The sequence below is a fragment of the Cetorhinus maximus genome, chromosome 27 (genome assembly GCF_964194155.1).
Source record: "Cetorhinus maximus chromosome 27, sCetMax3.hap1.1, whole genome shotgun sequence".
NCBI classification, from domain to species: Eukaryota; Metazoa; Chordata; class Chondrichthyes; order Lamniformes; family Cetorhinidae; genus Cetorhinus; species Cetorhinus maximus.
The window spans coordinates 17,740,186-17,757,840 of record NC_135905.1 but is presented as its reverse complement, the minus strand read 5'-3'; the positions used below and the strand labels follow the sequence as shown (position 1 = coordinate 17,757,840).

Below are 17,655 nucleotides of genomic sequence, written 5' to 3'. Positions count from 1 at the left end.
AATCTGGCAGTTTACTTCAGTAATTTCAGCCCTCTGCTGCTCCAAAAACCCTTTCCACACCTTATCGCCTTGAGTTACAAATCAAGTATTTCAGAAATACTTTGTATTTGATTCTGACTTGGAGCTGCTTTTAAATGCTTGGTTTGTGGACCATTTTCACAGCACAACCATGTGGGTTGTTAACGTTCGGAACATCAAAACTGTCTGAACATTAGCTGCAGATCTGATTTGCATCACATTATCTAGTCCAGTTTTACATAACTTCAAATTTGGGATTGCAGAGCTGCAGATTTTAAACCCATTTTTGTAAGGCAAACATTTACTTAGGCTGGAAATCCATTGAAGATTGCTCCCAATAAGGGAATCAATTCCAAACATTATGCAGAAGAAAGCAATTTGTAGATTTTAATCAGATTCAAGTGTCACTGGATACACTCTTTTCACCAAAGTCTCAAGATTGGAGCCCTTATGCCTTGGTGTTTGGTGTGTGAAGCCCAGGTGACATGTGGAGTCCCACAGATTTCAACGTTTCGTAAACATTGAAGGAATTTTAAGAAGAATCATGTTCGTTTAAGTGACTCAGCCATTTCCTCTTCATGCAACGGTAAGAACTAGATTGTATAAACTTGATTAAAAATCTCTCCATGTCACATCACAGTGTCTCATAAGTTTGACCAGACATGAAGAATAGCATCTCCCGAGATCCTCAGCATTTCTTCTTAATCCTCCTCTCATCTGGTGTCTGTTTTCAGTAAGCCTCGCTGGACAGCAATCAAAAATTCTGAAGCTATTTCTGACATCTCTTCCTGCAGCCTTCACTGAAATCTATGACTCCCTCACAGGCTACGACCCTGATATTTCTGAGAGCAGGGGTACTGTTTTGCATTCGGGAAGTCAAAAACATGGGTTTCTATTCAATCCTGCTGGATTTAACGGCTGATTAGCAGTTGTTAGCTCCATTTCCTGGCTGCTACTAGTCAGATTGAGAGACTGGAGGGAGACTGGAAGGGCCAGGAGGAAGATTGGAGGCCACAGCCGGGGAATGCAGAGGAGAGAGTAGCTAGAAAGATCTGTAGTGGTAGGGGGTAGATCTGAAAGGCTGGAAAGGCAGGTGGTCGTGGCTTGGGGTTAGTAGAGGCACTCCTGAGAGGGATGCAAGGAACTAATATCTGTGGAATGGCTTGCAAGTAAGTTTGTTGGGCCGGGGGCTGCTCCTAGCCCAAAAGCAGTGAAGAAAAGCTGTTACCTGTTGGAGGCCAGGAGTCCTCCCCTCCCTTCAGCCCACGGTTTTCTGAGGTCCAAGAAACCAGGACGACCAGGGTTAAATCGAAAGTGGGAAAAACATGTAAGGCATGAGCCACCTACCTCCTAGGAGTGGGTTGGTTGCTTGCCCTTTTGTCCCGTCTCAATTAAAATCAGAAGTGGCATGTTTGAGGCAGGTTGTGTTTGAGAGTTTTATCATTTTAACATCCCACCTAACCCAAACCATTTCCCTCCAATGGTTCAAACTTGGGAATTTTCTGGCTTCTGTCTATCTCTCTCTCCCTCTCGCTATCCCATTACCTTCCCCACATGTGACACTGGGAAGCCCCACCTTCACTGCTTCGGAAGTACATTTTAGGGTGCATTTGCGCAACAAAAAGGCACTGACACACCAATTGATTTTCAATAGTAACTGTCACGCTAAAAATCTTCTGAATAGCAACTTTAAATGAAAAAGCGTTATCCCAACAAAAGGATAGACTGATGACTTGCTTTGTGACATACACCCCAGTCATGTTTCCTCCACTGCACCTCCTCCCAACTATGTCACATGTGTAATCTCAGGTTTTACTCTGCTTGGATGCATTCCTGGAACTTTCATCACATGACCCCATCTACCACCAACTGCTCTATCTGATTACACAGCCTTTTTTCCTGCCTCCAATACTTTTACAATGAATAATAAGAGCAAAATTTTAAAATATCTTTTTATGTCCTTTTGATTTTTGGCCTGGGTTGCTCAGAGCAGTGTCGTAATCTTTAATCCTCAAGGACTCCAAGACAAGCCTGGAGGTTTGGCAACCCAAAGATCTGAAGCCCTTTCATTCACCCAAGGTGCTAAATTACAAAGTTCAACATGATCAATTTGTGATTAGACTTGTAAATTGTGCTTTCAGTACTTTGATTTCAAACTTTTTGGATATCTTTCAGAGTGTCTGTACCCACAGAAGAATTCAAGCCATAGCCAGTATTGGCTGATTGAAGCACTTTCACTCCAATTGATGAATTAGCCACATGCAGAATTTTCCTTGGGGGAGGTTCAGAAAGCAATTTTCCAAAATGTAAATGTTTCTGCAAGTGGACAATACTCTGTCCCCTTTTACTAACAACCATTGATTCCAAAATAAATGCAAACAAGTCATAGTCAATAAATAACCAATGTCTTTTCATTCACAATTTGCGTCAGCTTCCCCCTCTGATAACAGCATTTGATGCTGTTCAGTCCAAGTGTTGTTTGTAGAGTCTTGTCAGCTTATCTTCATTGCTCACCCCTCTCTTTCTGTTTCCTTTGATCATTGAGAGAATTTCACTTGTACCCAAGTTGACTATTTTATGGAGAAACTGTTGGCACTAAAATTGTGCGAAGCCATGTTTGAAAAAGCCAGATTTTGAAGATTAAAAACACTGCTAGTCGCTTTATATCTGCACTGATAGAAAGCATTTAAAATCTATATTGGGTTCATTAATTTTTAAAGTGGTAACTGATTTGTAATTGCACAAGAAATGTGTCACTCTGTGAATTAAATCTGACAGCTGTTTGCAAGAGACTAGTGAAAATAGTCTTTCATTATCTGCATTCTGCTAAGGTGCCTTTAGGGCAGGTGTCCAAGTAACCAGAGCACAGCATCAGGTCTGTGGAGTTGTGATTAAGTTAGGATTATTTTTTTCATTTAGACTGTTCTAAATCCCTGTAGGGTTGGATGATTGCAAGAGCTCTCCCTTCTTTACACAGTTCAGTGTAAATAAGGACTGGTAGCGCTCGTGTCGCCACAGGTAAACAATGAAAAATAGGCCATGAAGCACCTGCTGAAGATTTGGTGTAAATAGTGTAGAGTAACAAGGTGCAAATTCTGTATGAGGCTCCAGCTGTAGTTGGGAATAGCATGTTGCAGAAGCAGCAGGTCTGTTCTTTACAGTCAAGGGGTGATTCTCCTGGGTGAATCGAAAAGGAGCTTATGTTGTAATATCCTGATGGAAAATGGCTTTTAAAGCTTTGCTGTATCAAGGATCATAGCTGCAGCTGTGGGAGGTCCCTGCATTTCATTGTCCTGTGTTTGTTCTATTTGTTTCTCGCTGAGCATCGCTGGCTGTCTCTGAAATGTGCTGTGGATGAACAAGTGTGTTATCTGGATTCTCAGTTCTGTAGGCGCAGAGTGCCAAAATTAGGTTTTCTATAACCTAGCGATGAAAAGGATTGCAAGTCCCAGGAGGGATGGAATCATGTTTCCTATGTTACAAGAGTGACTACACTTCGAAATTACTTTGTTGGTTGATAAAGCACTTTAGGTTGTGAACGGCGCTTTATAATTCAACTTTAGGAAGACTTTTGTTTATCAGGTTCAATGGAAGTGGACACATTTTAGTAATGAGTAGTGGAAGAAATATTTGAAAGCACAAAGGAAGTGAATTAGCACCAGTAAACTTCCGAAACTGTGTGCTCACTTGAAATGTTGAGGAATCTACAAGAGGAGCAGGGACAAGACACACTGCATTTCTTTGGGATCAACTGGCAAAACATTGAGAATCATGATTCCAAGTAAGATTCTAGTCTATCGTGCCCCAAATGGATCCACACGGACAGAGACCTTGCGAAGCACCAGGAGACGCAAGAAATCACTGGGTGACCTCTTCCAGAACGGGTACCGTGTCAGAGCTGGTCACAGCCATAACTCGGACAAAGAGGAACAAGACAACTTCCAACACCCTCTGGCCTCTTGCTACCGCGTTGTGTATTACTGGGGTAAGATCCCTCTGTGCCAAGGGTATTGGGGCCATTCCTCCAAAAGGGCATCCCACGTCTAACTCTGCCCTAACTTTCAATTCAGTTTTTTAAGCTGCCAATAATGCAGTTACATTATTTCTGATTTTATTTGATTTCTAAGGTCCTGTGTTTGCCCATGTCCAAAAGTAGACATTAGACACAATTTCATCAGAGCTCTGTCAACTCCGGGTATTGACTGTGCTGAATTTCAGTCAAGGCCCACAGTAAAGCAAACCAATTTGCCCAATTTGATTTCTTAAACCTTGTTAATGCAATAAAATCTTTGCCTTTCCTTTCTGTTGTATTTCTGACAGTTTTCAGTTGATGTATGCCATTAGTTTGATTAAAGGTTGAAAATACAGGAGTTGATGACCAACTCCAATTAATTTTGAGAGGATTTGTTTCTGGGTTTAAGCAACCTGGCAGACACAGGACTTAAGGTTTCTGATTATTTTAATTTTGTTTTAATGATCAGTTTATTCCCTCCTGACTGATTTTGTTTAATAATGCTGTTGCTGTGGCTCTTTATTTCACCTTATGAATACATGGCGTAGGATCTCTGTATCATGCATAAATGAATTGCTTCCTGTACGAAACACTGGTTTTGAGCACAGTTGGAGAGATGAGCACATGCACAGAATATCATGTAATATGTAGGTTACATTTACTCTGAGGGACCTGTATTGGACCAGAAAATCTATTGCGGTTCCAAGGGCTAACATCCTTCATGTTGTCACACAGCTGGTTGTCCAATTGCATTGGCTATTTATACATCTCTGTCTCCTTTCGCCAGCCCACTGCCCTGTAGGTTTGCAAGCCTAAAATTATATCCAAAATACTTAGGCCACTGCATTTCTTAAAGCCAATTTATCAAACAGTGAATTTAAACTGTGAATTATAGGCTCATCATAAATTCTGGCTATCGTCACTGCTTAAGTAAAACCTATCCTTCATCGCAATTATTGTTTAGTTTGATTTTGGTCCTTCGCACTATGACGGTTCACTCCCAGCTGCCTTGAAAGTCCTGTACCTTAAAGCTCAACAGAACAATGCCAATTTGAATCATGATGGACATCTGTATTTATGATTCATTGCACTGGACATCTCATTCCGTAACAACTTTGGAGTTACAGACACTGAACTTTGTAAAGGGCTGGTACCAGACATGGCCACCGTGTTTCTGTTTGGAACTCACCAAATATGGTAAAATAGTCAAAACCTCCCAGCTTTGAAAGACAGCATTGTTATCTGTAATGTAATTTTAAAAAGATGGAGAGGGGAGGAGAATTCTTTTAATGTAGCAAGTTGTTATGCTATGAAATGCACTGCCTGAAAGGGTGGTGGAAGCTGATTCAACGTTTTAAAAGGGAGTTGGATGAATACTTGAAAAGGCCAAAATTTACAGGGTTACAGGAGAAAGAGCAGGGAAGTGGAACTAATTGGGTAACTCAATCAAAGAAATGGCACAAGCTCTACAATCGATAACACATTTCTCTTCAGCTGGTTGAGTTGGTTAATATAGTCCACAAACCTCTGCTATCTGTGTTGTTGCCCGATTACCTGACATAACAAGCAGTTTGAACGCTAAGAGTCGATCCTCTAATTATTCTGTTGTCCCCCACCCATTGCCCGGTTTCACTATTAAATCAAGAGAACTCACCTCTAAAAGATGGCTTACCCTTTGATACCCAAAACTAACCACAATTGAATTGGACAGGGTCAACTGCCAGCCAATCTATAACTCATACTCATCATCTGGTTTTATCCCTCAGCCATGGAAATACAAAATGTGCTTGATGTGATCAATAAATCCACTGGCTGGCAGTCAAATGCTGCATTTATGTGAGGTGGGAAAACACCCTGAGTGATTCGAACGTGGAACTCGCTACCATAATGAGTAGTTGAGGTGATGAGTATAGATATAATTAAGGGGAAGCTAGATAAACAGATGAGTGAGAAAAGATTAGAAGGATATGTTAATGGAGTTAGATAAAGAAGGGTGGAAGGAGGCTTGTGTGGAGCATTAACACAAGCGTAGAGCTGTCGGGCTGAATGGCTCTGTGCTGTAAATACTATGTAACACCTGTATGTTCCAGTTTAAAATAGTTACCCTTTTAAAAGTGCTATTGGAGCAATCTCATTACAGTGTAGAAAATGAGCAGGATAAACGTATTTGTATCTATGCTGGGACAGGCCGAAGCACTTTGGTTGCTTACAATGAATGGACACTCATTTCTGGGAGCGAAAACAGGATGGAAAATGACAATGTTTGTAGAGGAAGGAAAGGATGGATTTCAGGTTATAATGGTAATCAAAGTACCTGATGCGATTTGCCTTCTACTTGCAGTGAAAATAGTGGTTTACCCAGTGGAAAACACAAACTTGCAGTAAACATGGTAAGGAAAGTCAATTCAGCCACCAGCATGTCACAGAATGCCTGATAAATAGTGCACATTATTTTTGTGTAAGTTTAGTGTGAAGATGCTGCCCTTTTCCTTTGATTTATTGGCATCTGTTGACTAAAGCCAAGGCCTGAATTTTACGCTCTCCTGCTGGCAGATTTTTAGGTGGTGGGTGGGGGTGGGGAGTGTGAAATTGAAGGATGGGATTCCCTCTGGGTTCCCGTCTGCCCCAACCGTGCAGGGATTTTACCCTGGGTGGGCAAGGCCTCAGGTGGGAAGCCTGCCCTTGCCCCAACTGAGGTACTTAAGTGGCCAATTATTGGGCCCATAAGGGCCTTTTCCCACCCAACCTCAATTTTTAGGCTGCCGGGTGGATTGACCTTGCGTGGGGGAAGCCCACAAATCAATGGACTTAGAATCTTGGGTGGGAAGGAGGAGGGGGGTGGGGGGGTCACCTCCATCAGAAATCCCATTCTGAAGTTGGGCACTGCACACACCACCCCCTCCACCACTTTAATATCTGATGGCCTCTAGCCTCTTTCCCAAGAACCCGATCACCCACTTCACACCCCCCCACTGGCCTTCCCTACCCTCCCCATCCAGGGACCCTTTAAACTTACCTGGGCCTCCGGTGCCCAGACTTACTCTCAGGCACCTCATGCAATTCCTCTTCAGTCCACTGCAGCTCTGGATAAGCTTACAGCTCTCTAAGGTGGAACGTCCTCTCAAGTGAGGGGTGGAAGCCCCACCTGCAGCCACTCATCGTTCATTCAAGCGTGAAATGGCTGTAGGGTACTCCCAAGTCAGTGGGGAACCTTTTGGATGGGGGACAGCAAGAGCCTGCCACCCATAGAATTCAGGCCTATTATTTGACATCTACGTAGCCTGCTTAGGGGAAAGTTTCAATATTGTAAAGTGATAGGAAAGGGGCAAAAAATGTCCATTGAGAAACAAGTAATCATGGGGTAAGCCAGACGTGATTTAGGATAAGTTTAGGCCGACTTTGAAATCTACCCAGTTCTCCCATTCCTTACCACACTGAATAAACATTTTGTTGTTAATTAGCCATGGGGAAGCTCATCTTTCTTCCACACTTCTGAACTGGAAGCAAAGAAAATCATGCTTGTTGGCTGAGAGTATTGCATAGAATTATGTCAAATCTATGATAGGCAGTCCTCCCTTTCACATTAATTAAACTCCAACCCCTTCTTATCACAACTTTTGGTGAATTTGTGAATCCCAAGAGGATCTGGTGACTAATTATTCTCACCGTTTTATTCACAAATGTCATTTACTTTCCCCTTTCTTTCCAAGAAAGGGAACTTTTGATATAATTCAACTAAAAATGAATCAATGGGCCATAATTGTCTCCATGTCTTTGAGGGATCTAAACAACTGTAGCCAGGCCTTTTCTCTTGTGCCTAAGGTTGGCATGTTTACTTCTCATCTTTGAATTGAGCTAAACCTGATAATGGGAAAGGCCAGATCTCTATCAGAACTTATCTCTTGCCACCATTGGAACTTTATATGATATAGGCTTGTATCCCCTTGAATATAGAAGATTAAAGAGTGATCTAACTGAAGTGTTCAAGGTAGCAAAAAGGAATTGATAACGTAGGTATTCCTTTGATGGAATAGTAAAGAACAGGACATAACCCTTAATATTAGAGTCAAGGCATTCAGGGATGAAATTGGGAGGCACTTCTTCACACAAGGTGTAGTGGAAATCTGGAATTCTCTTCCACAAAGCTGTTGAGGCTGGGTGTCAATTGAAAATTTTTAAATTGGGATTGGTAGATATTTGTTAGGCGAGGGTATTAAGGGTTACAGAATCAAGGCTGTAGATAGAGTTAAATACAGAACAATCTAATTGAATGGTGGAACAAGCTTGAGGGGCTGAATGGCCCACTTCTGTTCCTAATTTCCTATGCTCCCACTACCAAGATACAACTTGCTTCATTTTATAAGGATGAACAAAATCTGTCCAGTTTTTAGTGTGTTCTCTAATTTCCCTCATTGTTAAAAATATTTCCTATAAATCAATTTCAACTTAACATTGAGTTGCAAACTATTGATTTGCAATTGGACTGGCAACAAATTGCTGTACTGCTGGAATCTTCCATCCTGATCCAACAAATCTAAAATATTCTAGGATTGATTCAAATCACGGTAAAGGTTCATTGTCCTTTTCACTAATTTAATTCTTCTATTTGATAAACTCCTGCTAAGTTTTTACATAGCCTCTGGGCACACCAACTTGATGGTAGGCATGATTGCAGCTGCTTCACTTGTACAGACCCTATTACTATACTCCCTTCTTGTTTTGCTATTATTGTCTGTAGTGAACCCTATCTATGTCCCTATTACTATTTGTGAAGAATTTGCTGTTACGACTAAGATGGGAGGAGTGCACAGTTTCTCTAGCCCCACTACTCGACAGGTCACACCATAAGTGTAAATGCTTAAATCACTCATCAAAATGGCCAATTATTTACCTTCAATATTGCTAGACCCAGAATAGAAAAGAACTTTAACCAGGCTCCTTTCAATAAACACAGAATAACTAATTTATTATGAAACAAAACTTATTTCTTAAAACAAGTTGCAAAACTGGTTAACATGCAATGTGTAACCCGGAAGTATAATGACTTATGGCTTTTAAAATCCCAACACACACACACACACCAAAGATCAAGATAAATAAGGTCCCTGCAGAGGTTGGCTTAAGAGTACACTTTGAGAAATGGTAAAGTTCAAAAACGTCTTGACGCTGTTGAGTTGGTTTTCCTGCATGCGAAGCCGGAGCGCTGGTCACAGTAGTTGTCTGGAAATCCTTTCCAAAGGATCTTCGGTCAAACACTGTTTTTGCTTACTCTCGCTTGTTGCAGTCTTGTAGGCTTTCAAATATAGACAAGTTACATTAGGATTTTCTGGCTGACGGTGAACACCCACTTTGGACTACAGGCAATACAGGGAAAGAGAGAGAGGAGCAATCTTCCTTTACAGTTTCCTCCCAAGACACACACTTAGTTCAAAAAACATGTTCAGATAGAACTTCTCCCAGACCAGGTGTTTTTCAGCCAATCAGCAGGACCCCACAGCCTGGCAACAGCAGTTTTTTTTTATATTTAAACTCAAGTAAACTAAATAACTCTTATCTCCATAGATGTCTTGCTGGCCACTTAGCTGAAGCCACGTGATTTCTTGGAAATAGCAGCTTGCACACAGATCAAAGTAAACTTGTAACCTTTTAGAGAAAAAAAACTCAGGAGAGTGTTCCAAATAATTCAATGTCCTTCCATTTTTTTTAAAAAAGCATATAGTTCCTGGAGATATAGATTCCTAACAATATATAGAGAACTCTGTTTTATTGCAAGTCGTTATTTAGAAATTATGGGTGGAATCTTGTTGAGGCATCAGGGCTCTCGCCTGCTGGCTGGATAGTTGGCGAGAGACCCGCGGTGCCAATCAGACAATGGCGAGGCCATCTGCAGACCTTCCCCTTGAATCAAGACCTGGGGGCGGATGCTGCCAACCAATCAGAGGCTGGCAGTTCTTGTGCTCAGCAGTGCACTGAGGCAGCTGTGGCTGCTGCAAGAACGACACCCTCCAGAGTCCCACAATCACAGAGGACTCAGGCTACAGGTAAGTAATGTTGGGGTGGGGTGGGTTGGGGGGCTTTGTGGGATGGGGGCCGTGGGGAAAGGGATGCAGGGAGTTTAAAGCAAAGGCAGGGGGATGGCCTTCCGAATGCCCAGTCTCTCAATCAAGCAGCGATTGCCTTTGATCGAGGAACCCACACCCTTCCGGGTGACAAGAGGCACACACAGGTTCACCCATCATGCATGCCACACGGCAACAAGTCTACTTGCCCTGGGTTAATCCCAGCGGCAGCAGAATGATGCCCTTAAATGGTCACTAATTGACCATTTAAGGGCCTCAATTGGCAGCGGGGGAGGAAGGTCGACCATGGGCTTTCATGCCCAGAATCTGATTATGTGTAGGCAGCAGGGTTCAGGTATGCCACCACCTTACCTAAGTAAATGCCCTTCCCGCCCCCAAGCTCGCCATCAGCGAGAGCAGAAAATTGTGCCCAATGTCTCCTGTTCCCCTCTAAAGTAAAATGGGCTAATGTTAAGTCAGGGATGACCAAGTTGTTTCTTCAATGTGGAATTTTCAGATTATGTGATCATTCTTGTACTCCAAGCAAAGCAATGAAAGAACTAACTTTTTCTTGCAAAACATGAATTAAAGGCTTACCAGACTTCCTCAGAGAGAGATCGGAAAAATTTAAGGCTTTCCCACCTGCTTAGTTGTACTCTGCTGTTCCTTGAGGCACGTACAGTAGAACAAAATTGATTATATTGCCAATATCTGTGAATGTAATGTGGTGTAGGTATTTAATCTTTTCTAAGGCCATAAGAAACAGCAGATGCACAAATTTGGCCTCCTCAATCTGCATCTCTGTCTTAACATAATCAATAAAAACTCTTTAAATTGACTGTATGAACTCCCTAAGTGAACTTGCCCCTAACCCGTTTATTTAGATAATAGCTTTTCTAATTGGATTGCAGAATTCAGGTTACTGCAAGTTGCTAACAATCCCAGTGTCCCTCTGATTTGATCCAACTCGTTAATCCAAGATGTCCTACATTAACCATTTCCTTAGAGCATCTATTTCACTTTTAAAGATGGTCCTTTTTCTGGCTTAATGTAATTTAACACATACATCTCACGGAAGAATCTTCATTTGAAGGCATTTAGTAGTCATTAGGCTTTAAGCAGCTACTGAAGACTCAGTTGTAAATCAACAGATGAAATACGAAAGCATTATGAAAAGTTTATTTCCCCAGCTGTGCATTGTCTAGCCCTAGTAAGCCACAAGCAACTTAAAGCTTAATTTTTGTTTGAGTAAGTTTGCATCATCTCATATTGTTCTAATTCTTTCTTGATTAGTTCCCTATATTAGCCTGTCATTAAATAATCCAACATCTTTTGCAGTTCCTTGGTTTCATTTTAAAGGAAATTTTCAATTTTTTTGTGTAGTATTGTCATTTAAAACCATTTCTTAAGATGATTACAAAATTGAAGTGATTTCTATTATTGGCATGCCCAGTAGGGGATTTCTCACCTGTTCCCATCAGTTTAAACTGATTAGTATTTTTATTTTCTTCCTTCCTGTGTCAATGGGCAAGAGGGTTTCCAGACATGTCGTGAACTACATCAACCTAAACAGAAAGTACTCGGGATATTCCAAAAGATGCTTGAATATGATCGGTCTCAATAATCTTTTGGATTATAATCTTGTACACGTTAATTTGTCCCAAATTTCCTGTTACCTTATAGGGTAAGTTTTGTGAGGAAGCACTGTCAGAAATGTAGGGTGTGGTAAACTGGCAGAACCAATATGTAGACATTCTGATACCTGGGTTATAATTTATGGTCATCAGACAATTGTGGCTGTGTAGATGGTGCAGGAATGGTGGGTGAGGTGGGGAAGAACATGAAGTTGAGTGGTGTTCTCAATGCCTGATTGACAGTTCCCTCCCCTCCCTGCTCCCATCAGCAAGGGAGGATCCGTGGCAGGATGTTAGCTCCTATTATTTATCTCATCATATTTTTGAAGGCAAGAAAGTGTGATTTATCTGCTGAATGTCTCAGCCAATTCTAACATCATTTGTCCGGTATTCTGAGAGGTTGCATTTTTATTGCTGAAATCATCAAACTTGAGTTGCTCATTTCCTTTTGAAGCATCTTCTCAAATAACCTTTCACTGAAGCGATAAATTATTTTCTCTTTTGATATCACAATATATTTCTGGAAAGAAGATATCTCAGATTATTGAATGAATACACCAAGGTGCTAAATATAAAGTTATGTCTTGACAGCTAATATATTGAACATGGGATGGGCCTGTTTTCTGTGCCCCACAAAATCTTTACCTTCTATAATACTCAGCCCGTGACAACCAGCTGGCCAGGTGAAAACTGGAGCCCTGTATTCCTTACTTCTGCTTGATTTGTGTAGCATCTCAGTCAGCTCTATTGCTGAACTATATTATTGTTTGCCTTAATCCACTGTAATTTCAGGCTGCTGCTTTTCCTCGGTTTCCCCCTCCATTTCTTGCTCTTTTCACACTTAAACTCCAAAAATATTCTTGATATTTAGTCGAGCAGTAACTGAATATTAAGTGTTGTTTGGAGGAATTCTAGTGTTTGAACTTGTTTGGTACTTGCTGCACTGTGACATTCTAAACTGTGCACTGGGCTGTTATAGGCTTGTCATGTCATGGTATGCAAGTGATGAATAATTCCTGGTACTTTCATACAATGTCAAGTTTCATTTTGCTCATATAGCACACTATTGCACTGCAATAGCAGAGAAGCAAACAACATTTCATTTCAACAATATACTGTAATCAACCAGAGCGCAGGGTTTCCAAAGACTCCTTGCTTTGCATAATTCTGTTATGTGTTTTCTGTCTCAAAGCTGATGCTCACAAGGCCAGGTGGTTTTTAAAAATGTGTGGCAGGTCATGTCCTTGTTTTAATTATGACCTAAGGTGAAGATTTTTGACAGAAGCACTGTGTATCTATTGAGTTGCAAGATGTCTTTCATTTACATACACAGCAAACCGTAAATTCTAATCTGCACTTCCAGAAGATGAGACTCGTCTAGCAGAAAGTCATGCCTTTATTCTCTATTTAAACTAATTCCAACTCTAAAGTCAGGTTTCATGGTTGCACTGGTTCTGAATGTTACTGGCTGTTAAGTGCGCTTGAAAGAGTCAATTGGCTGTTAATGTGTTGTTTCTTTTTACAGGCTTACGATTTTTAAGAGCCCTCAGGTTGATACAGTTCTCAGAAATTTTACAATTTCTGAATATCCTAAAAACAAGGTAAGCAACACAAATCATGAATCAGACATTTAGCAGTCCATAGGACTATCTTAGTCATGCTATTATTTGCGAGACTGAAGCTGGCAGAGGTAATTTTTTTTTGCCCCTATTTGTTAGCCTGCTTGTGTGTAAACAATATATCTCAAAAACTAATGGGCAGATTTCAACAAAACTTGGTACACAGATAGGATATGGCCCAAGGAAGAACTGATTAGTTTTTACCGAAGATATGGATCCAGATCCTGGAATTTTTAAAAGGAACCATTTACATTTGGGAGATAGGGTGAATTGACTTTTATTTTAGAATGTTGTGGATTGTCTTTGCAACTGTGGTAGAATTTGTCACAGCTGTCAAAATATCAGCAGAGTTTTCAGAGCAGGTTGTTGGATGTGGATTGGCCTGAAGCCGCCTCAAAGAGATGGAAGTTCTTAATAAAAATAATTATTTTTTCAGCTTTGTAATTACAGAGCATCAAGTAGGTGGGGAAAAGCTCAATGAGACAGCCATGTAATTGAAGTAATGTTGAGTTGACACAGTGTGATGGAGGTATGCTCTCTACTTAGTGCCCTCTTCATATGTTTTCAAATGATTTTATGCCAATTTGTATAATTCTTCACAGGGCTAAAATGTGGTTGAGCTTTATATAGTTAAATTAAGTAGTATATGTTATAGGTATTTTAAGCAAGCTCAGATCTCAGTACAGCCAGGAGGTGCAGAAGTTAAAAACATTGCAGCTGAGGGATATACTCCAATGCAAACTATTACAACAGGGATTTTACTTTGAAAAAGAGCTTGCACCTTATTATGCCCTCTAATGCCCCTGAGCATTTTATAACCAATGAATTACTTATTAAGTGGAGTTACTCTTGTTATATAAGCAAATCTGTTGCCAGTTATTGTTGTTGGTGCACAACAAGGCCCACAAACAGCAAATGAATGCATGGCCAGACAGAGTTGTTTTATGGTGGTGTTTGTTACAGGTGAAGTGTTGGCCAGGACACTGACACTGCTCTCCTTCATATAGAATCATGAGGTCACTGAACAGACAATTGGAGCTCTCTGAGAATGCTGGATACCCTCAGTGCTGCACTGAATTGTCAGTCTGGATTATCTACTCAAGTTGTGCAGTGGGAGTTGATCCAACAATTTTATGACAATAGGGCGATGCCAACTGGGTTGATTTGAGATTTTGTAAATTTCAGTGTAACAATTTTCAGCTAGACAAAATCCCTGTTGTGTGACATTATTGCCTTCCTAACTGGATCATTGTGCATTTCTGTTTAAAGTATGAATGAGTCTACCAAGATGACAGTATTCCTTTAACCATTATAAGTTTGGTCTTGAAATAGACTCAGCTGGATGCAGCTTTCAACGAATACCTTCTGTACAGGTTTCGATGATATTGATGCACTTAAAAACAATTTATTTTGCTTGTTCCTTTAGCCTTCCGTTTTCTCTTCTCTGCTCCACTTCCCGACTTATGCTGGGTGAAAGGGATCACCACCAAGTCTAATTCCGTTATTACCAGCTGTCCTCACATTCCAGAATACCCTGCTTGATTTCTTATCCTGCTTAGTCCAGGATCGTTGAAGTAAATTGTAGCACCTCAATGATGCTCTGATGAACATCATCATAACATGGGTATTGAATGTGGGATCTTCCTGTTCTGTGTAGTTCAGTACCATACTACGCAGTGCCTTTACCAACTGAGTCATTGGTGAAGGGGGAGGATTGTTTTCTTTTCTACTCAGAGGGTTTTTTGAAAAAAAGATTAATTTAAATGACAAGTAGTTTGGGTGAAAGGTTATTGCTTTTACTGAGGGCTGAGCTGAATTGCAGTAATCCAGTTAAATGGTTTAGGGAAGAACTTGAAGATGCTATGTATAGATTGAAGAAGGACTGGATTAAAATGTAAGTACAATTTTCATTGATGTTTACAGGTTTGTCAGGGGAAAGGAAAAGGTAATTCCTGCTGCTAGCAAAGCAATATAAGAGTTGGAGAGGGAGAGCAGTGAATTTACATTCCAACATTACTAGCAGTGAACAAAGCTAAAGAACCCTGCAAACAACACAGTGAAACCCTGTTGGATTGTTCTGCACCTTTAGGCTAAGAATTAAAGGCATTAAATAGTTGCAAATGCATTAGGGCCACAGGACTGATTTGTACAGCTTAGCCCAATCCTGTTGTTATTATTTGCTGTCCACACGTTTCCCAACATCAGTCCATAGAATCATGGCATGATCCAGCACAGAAGGCTGTTTAGCCCATGGAGCTTGTGCTGGCTCTTTGGTAGAGCTATCCAATCAATCCCACTGCCATGCTCCATCCCCAGAGCCCTGTATTTTTTTCCCCTTCCTCTATTTATCTAATTCTCTTTTGAAGATTACTGTTGAATCTACTTCCATCACCCTTTCAGACAGTGCATTTCAGATCACAATTCACAGAATCACAGAATTTTAATGGCACAGGAGGAGGCCATTCGGCCCATCGTGTCTGCACCAGCTCTCCAAATGAGTGTTATGACCTGGTGCCATTGCCCTGCCTTTTCCCCGTACCCCTGCACATTGCTTCTATTCAAATAATCATCTTCTGCCCCCTTGAATGCCTCTATTGAACTGGCACCACCACACTTCCAGGCATTGCATTCCAAACCCGAACCACTCACTGTGTGAGAAAGTTATTTTCTCAAGTCACATTGGCTTCTTTTGCAAATCACTTTAAAATCTGTGCCCTCTCATTCTTGATCCTTTTATGAGTGGGTACAGATTCTCCCTATCCACCCTGTCCAGCCCCCTCATGTTTTTGAACATCTTTTTCAAATCGCCTCTTAGCCTTCTTCTCTCCAAGGAGAACAGTCCCAATCTATCTTCATGACTAAAGTTTCTCATCCCTGGAACCATTCTTGTAAACCTCTTCTGCACTCTCTCCAATGCTTTCACATCCTTCCTATAATGTGGTGCCCAGAACTGTACACAATACTCCAGCTGAGATCTAACGAGCGTCTTAAAAAAATTCAGCATAACCTCCCTGCTCTTGTACTTTATGCCTCTATTAATAAAATCCAGGATACTACATGCTTTATTAACTGCTCTCTCCACCTGTCCTACCACCTTCAATAATCTATGCACATATACACCCAGGTCTTTCTGCTCCTGCACCCCTTTCAAGATTTCACCCCTTATTTTATATTGTCTGTCCATGTTCTTCCTACCAAAATGCATCACCTCACACTTCTCCACATTGGACTTCATCTGCCACCTATCTGCCCGCTCCACTAACTTGGCTACATCATTTTGAAGTCCTACACTGTCCTCCTAACAGTTTACAACACTTCAAAGCTTCGTACCATCCGCAAACTTTGAAACTGTCCCTTGCACACCAAGATCTAGATCATTAATATATATCAGGAAAAGCAAGGGTCCTAGTACTGACCGCTGGGGAACTCCACTATAAACGTTCATCCAACCTGAAAAACACCCCTTGACCATTACTCTCTGCTTCCTATTTTTCAGCCAATTTTGTATCCACGTTGCTACTGTCCCTTTTATTCCATGAGTAATAACTTTTCTCACAAGTCTGTTGTGTGGCAGTGTATCAAATGCCTTTTGAAAGTCCATGTACACCACATCAACAGCATTATCTTCATTGACCTTTTCTGTTACCTCTTCAAATAACTCCAGCAAGTTAGTTAAACTCGATTTCCCCTTTAGAAATCCATGCTGGCTCTTCCTTATCAACCCATATTTTTCCGTATGACAACTAATTCTATCCCAAATAATTGTTTCTAGAGTTTTGCCCACCACTGAAATTAAACTGACTGGTCTGTGATTGCTGGGCTTATCCTTACAACCTTTTAGAACAAGGGTATAATGTTTGCAATTCTCCAGTCCTCTAGCACCTCCCCTGAGTGTAGGGAAGACTGAAAAATTATGGCCAGTGCCCTTGCAATTTCTACTTTCATTTCTTTCAGTATCCTTGGATGCATCTCATCTGGTCCTGGTGCCCTGTCAACTTTAAATACCAATAGTCTATTCAACTCTTCCTCCTTATCAATTTTGAACCCTTCTAGTGACGGAGTTTCCTGGTCTGTCACCATGGCCTGGATAGCACCCACCTCCTTGGTAAAGACGAATGCAAAGTATTCGTTTAATACCTCAACCATGGCCCCTTCATCCATGTGTAAATTCCCTTTTAGGGCCCTAATCGGCCCTACTCCTCCTTTTACTATGTATATGCCTATAGAAGACTTTGTGATTCCCCTTTATGTTGGCTGCCAGTCATTTCTCATAATCCCTCTTCGCTTCTCTAATATGCTTTTTTATTTCCCCT

The 17,655-nt window shown here is 41.1% G+C and overlaps 1 protein-coding gene across 5 annotated transcripts in view; it reads left to right on the top strand.

Annotated features, from left to right (window-relative positions):
* The window catches only part of kcnma1a (potassium large conductance calcium-activated channel, subfamily M, alpha member 1a), a 779,423-nt gene that overhangs the window by 494,842 nt on the left and 266,926 nt on the right, over positions 1 to 17,655 (top strand). For all 5 annotated transcript variants that reach the window (XM_078530812.1, XM_078530811.1, XM_078530810.1 and 2 more), the window contains exon 6: positions 13,249 to 13,324. In XM_078530812.1, the coding sequence (XP_078386938.1) occupies positions 13,249 to 13,324 (76 nt within the window). The remainder of the gene's footprint in view (positions 1 to 13,248; positions 13,325 to 17,655) is intronic.